The 4,918-nt window shown below is 41.2% G+C and overlaps 1 protein-coding gene across 1 annotated transcript; it reads left to right on the top strand.

Annotated features, from left to right (window-relative positions):
* Nucleotides 1-1,478: 1,478 nt before the first annotated feature.
* LOC147880367 (pentatricopeptide repeat-containing protein At1g15510, chloroplastic-like) lies at nt 1,479-3,668 on the top strand. Its single transcript, XM_087370596.1, has 2 exons — nt 1,479-2,496; nt 2,680-3,668. Exons 1-2 carry the CDS (start codon nt 1,479-1,481, stop codon nt 3,666-3,668), a joined length of 2,007 nt encoding a protein of 668 aa, XP_087226722.1.
* The last annotated feature ends 1,250 nt before the right edge of the window (nt 3,669-4,918 follow it).

Genomic DNA, 4,918 nt, shown 5'->3' with positions numbered 1-4,918 from the left:
GCCAAACATTAAACACAGTAATCAGACAACTGTGCAAAACTTGCAAGCAAACAATCTTGCAGCGTTTTGAAAATAAAAAGATGCTCTTATTCAGAGATATGTCCCAGTTGCCTCCAGTATGTAAATGCAATGTAAATGCAAGGTGCAAGAAAATGAATTTTGTAGAAAATGCTATATTGGAAACTCGGGTTTTTGGACAACTGCAACCTTTTCATTCCTTCACACATCAATACGTCACCTAGAAGATCCAACATACATAGAATTCTTAAACATAATTAGGATAAGAACCAATGGTAGAAGAGATTCAGTATTACCTAGGTAATTTAATCATAAGTGATAGTGAAGCAAACGATTTCATTGACAAGGACACAACTATACTGTGCACCCATAAAAAAGACACACGATACTATAATGAGCTCATACTACATAAGAAATTCAATGAGCATCAAATTAAAAGCGTCATTGTGACATCCAATGTAGATCAAATCTTAGAATTACAAGAATGGATAATGGATCCAGATTTCCACTCCATACAACAAATAGCAATAGGAGTGAAAGTGATGATCACAAAAAATATAGATCTCACAATCGGAGCTACAAATGGCGCTATTACAAGTGTCATAGAAGCCCATTTTCAATACATGTAAAGGACTTCCTATTTCAAACTCTAGTTAAGTCTTACTCTTGAATGACTCTTAATTCACAGCATATATTACTCAATTCTTTCCATTTTCAAAGCATTACGACTTTTTTTCAATACACATAGAATAATTCATGTATGAACTATTATTAATTCATGCTTTTAAAAACATCATGGTTTTAGTGACATATAACTCCATTTATAAAAACTCCAAAAAAAACTAATTTTAAGTATATAAGATAAATATTCATGTATTGTTAGTCTTATAATAATATTGTAGTGTATTTCAAATATTTCTACTATTATAGTGCTCTTCTTCATATCTTAATTAATACTTCTCAAATTGCAATTTTACATAAATCTAAGTTATAAATTTACTGTAAAAATTAAGACAAAATGGAAAATATTATTAAAAAATTTCTAAGAAATAGCACTAAATTCATTTCTATATATTCTAGCTCAATACAGTTGCCTCCCGGATCTAGTTGAACAGTATTACTACGAGGCCCCTTCGTTCGCTCATCCTCTGCCTTCTGGTCCTTCAGCATGGCTTTAGAAAGAGTATGTGCTCGGCTCCGACCCCTAACGATCTGCTGCTATACCTCCTCCCAATCATTTCACAATAAACGCTTCTTGGGCTGTCAGGGCCTTCATCCAAAGCGTGTGGTTTGGCGCCGGTTTATCGTCTTCTCTCCATTACCAGAATCTATACATCATTCCTCTTTTAGTAGACTCCCCTTTCTGGAATCCGAGGTATTTCTCTCGGAAATGCAGCCCACACTTGGTTGCCTCAGCTGATTCAGGTCAAGGAATTTATGCTCTTACGGTGAAACTTTTAATGGAGCTTCCAGTATCCAAAACAAACAAGTTGATACATATGTATGTAAAGCGTGGGAGCATGGTGGATGCTCGCCATGTGTTTGACAACATGCCAGAGCGCAATGTTTTGTCATGGAACATTATGATCCTGGGCTATGCCAAGCAAGAAGAGGGTTCTCAGGCTTTGGAATTGTATGCACGGATGCACCAGGAGGGCGTCCATCCGAGTGACCGAACCTTTGTTGGCGCAGTGAAGGCTTGCAGTAGCCTAGAAACTTTGGAAGAAGGGAAGCAAGTTGACAAGAAAGTTGTGAAAGCTGTAAGCCTGGAGAAAGGTAGAGTCATCCACTCTCAAGCTGTGAAGACTGGCTTTGAGTCAGATCTGTTCGTGGGAAACACCTTGGTGGATATGTACATCAGGTGTACGAGTATGGAGGATGCACGTTGTGTCTTTCATAAACTGCCTCATCGTGATGTGGTTACATGGACTGCCATGATCATGGGTTATGCCAAGCAGGAAGACGGAGCGCAGGCTTTGGAAACCTATGCAAAGATGCATCAGGAAGGTGTTCCACCAAATGACCGAACGTTTGTCGGCACATTGAAAGCTTGTAGTAGCCTGGCAGCACTAGAAGAGGGGAAGCGGGTTGATGGGAAACCAATAGACACAGGATGCTTGGAGAAAGGTAGAGCCATCCACTCCCAATTAGTGAAGAGTGTCTTTCAGTCAGATGTATTTGTTGGTAACAGCTTGTTGGATATGTATGTGAAATGTGGGAGCATGGACGATGCAAAGCGTGTTTTTGTTGAATTGGCTCATCGTGATGTGTTCTCGTGGACTACCATGATCTTGGGATATGCCAAGCAGGAAGAGGGTGCACTGGCTTTGGATTTTTATATATGGATGCATCAGAAACATGTCACCCCAGATGATCGAACCTTTGTTGGTGCATTAAAGGCTTGCAGTATCCTGACAACATTGGAAGAGGGGAAGCAAGCTGATGGGAAATTTACAAAAATGGGATGCCTTGAGAAAGGTAGAACTGTCCAGTCTCAAGTAGTCAAGGGTGGCTTTGAGTCAGATGTATTTGTAGGAAACACCTTGGTTGATATGTATGCAAAATGTGGGAGCATGGAGGATGCACGGTGCGTCTTTGATGGCTTGCCTTATCATGATATTGTTTCATTTAATGCCATGATCCTGGCATATGCTGTGAAAGAAGAAAGCAAAGAGGCTTTCACACTCTATGCACAAATGAAAGAGGAAGGTCTGTCACCAAATTGCTTGACCTTTGTTGCCATCTTGAAAGCATGTGGCAACACAGCAGCTCTGGAATTTGGAAAGGAACTCCATTCTCAAATTAGAAGGGTTGGTTTTGAGACGATTGGAATTGTGGCAAGTAGTCTTATTGACATGTATGCTAAATGTGGGAGCATGGTTGATGCCCAAGAGTTGTTCAATGCACTGACCACAAGGGATGTTGTAGCATGGAGTGCATTAATTGCAGGATATAGCCGCCAGGGAGAGAGTAAACTTGTGTTTCATTTGTTTGAGAGAATGCTGGAGGAAGGCATACAGCCAGATGGGATCACATTTCTTAGTGTTCTCATTGCATGTAGTCGTGTAGGTCTATTGGGCAGGGGCCAGATGTACTTCCAGACTATGAGGAAAGGCTGCGGCATTCTCCCAGGTATTGAGCACTATACTTGCATGATTGATCTTCTTGCCCGTGCAGGCCAGCTGGATGAGGCAATGGCCATGGTTGAGAAAATGCCTTTCCAACCTGATACGGTTGTGTGGTCATCTGTGTTGGGTGCTTGCCGAAAATGGAAGAACGTAGAACTTGGAAGGCATGCCTTTGAAAATGCTGTAAGATTAGATGAAAAGCTTCCTGCAGCGTATGTCTTGATGGCGAACATATATGCAGATGCTCACATGCATGAGGACCATCACAAGATCCAGGTTATGAGAGAGAAAGCGCAGGCATGGAGAAAGCCAGGAAAGAGTTGGTGGTTTGATCTTAGTGGAATGGTGCATACATTTGTCGCGGGGGATAGGAGACATCCCCAAAACAAATACATATCTGCAAAATTAAAAAATCTTTCTTTTAAAATGCAAGAGCAAGGAAATGTGCTCCATTTGGACCATGTTCTCCAGGAAATATGTGAAGATGAAAAGGAAGATGGACTATGTGGGCACAGGAAGTGAATTGCTGGCTATTGCTTGTGCCCTAATCAATACACCTGTGGGGACACCCATACATGTTGTGAAAAATTTGAAGGCTTGTGATCATTGCCACAAGGCCATTGCTCTTATATCAAATATAGAACAAAGAATAATTATTTGCAGGGATGTGAGTCGCATCCATAAATACAAGGATGGAAAGTGTTCCTGTGGGGTTATTGGTGACAAACCCTGCAATCTGTAGCAGTAATCCTTTCCTCTGTGGTCTGTCTGGGTATTGGAGTTTCCTGTGATGAGGAGCTTGACACTGATGGTCTTTTGATTCTGGGATTTGCCTGAAGTATCTTTGCAGGCCTGTAGAGTACAGTCTTGCATGCTTGTGAGGTGATATTGGCCGTTCTCAGGTCTAGAAGTCCTGTGATTAATGGAATTAAGTTTCCTTTTCATCCATATTGCATTGGTGATGGTGATCTTAGAAGAGTTAAATTCAATGCAAGGCTTGATTTTTTGTCGTGGATATATTCGGGTCTTGTAAGAGTCTGTATTTTGGTTACTACAATTGCTGGGTAGTGTGCGCGTTAAGCCAGCTGCAGAGTGGTATCTTTGGCCTGTATGCATAGGACACGCGGTTCATTTCTTACCTCTTTCTTTGATCATTGTGGAACCAAGGAAAGTTGCTTTTTCTAATTCCTTCATTGACCTTAGGTTGTTTCTGGTCTTAAGCTGAACTTTCTACTTGTATCTTTATTTACTTAATCAAAAGTGTTGATGAAGAAACAGAATGAAGATGGCAATTCAAAGTTCTGTTATAGTGCAGCACCATCCTGGGCTAGCCAAGCTTGGTGAATAATGGTAGGCTGTATGAGGATATGCCTCAATACTGTGTGGAGCTTATTGGCAGTTTGGCTGCAAGCATGTATGCCAGCTTTTTTGCACCTTTCGAATGTGGTAAGGAACTTTACTTAAAATCATCAATAAATTGTAGAATTTTGGCTCACCTTTGGTTGGATTTGATTCATACTGTTTGTAGTGGCTGGGATTGTTGTCAGGGCATAGGCTGCTTAGGATTGCCATGATGCTGTTTTGTGGAACTGGAGACTGTTGGGATATTAGGGTCACCTTCCCGCTTGTGAATCCCCATATGAGGAGGACATGGGGGAGGATGACGTACAATATAGGATGGGAAAAAGGGGGCTGGTTTTAGGGCTGCCATGTGGGCAGCAGATTGGCTCAGAACACATATCTGCTTGTTGAACTAGTTTAGGGCAGCCTCA

The sequence above is a fragment of the Dipteris shenzhenensis genome, chromosome 32, assembly GCF_047967505.1.
Source record: "Dipteris shenzhenensis isolate YYH24624 ecotype China chromosome 32, Dip_SZ_1.0, whole genome shotgun sequence".
Taxonomy (NCBI): domain Eukaryota; kingdom Viridiplantae; phylum Streptophyta; class Polypodiopsida; order Gleicheniales; family Dipteridaceae; genus Dipteris; species Dipteris shenzhenensis.
Note: the sequence above shows the minus strand (reverse complement) of the source record. Positions and strands in the feature narration are given on the sequence as shown.

Coding starts and splice junctions, on each gene's coding strand:
- LOC147880367 (XM_087370596.1), top strand. CDS start 1,479: ATGGAGCTTCCAGTATCCAAAACAAACAAGTTGATACATATGTATGTA. Junction 2,497..2,679: donor AATGGGATGCCTTGAGAAAG/GTAGAACTGTCC, acceptor ATGCTGTGAAAG/AAGAAAGCAAAGAGGCTTTC.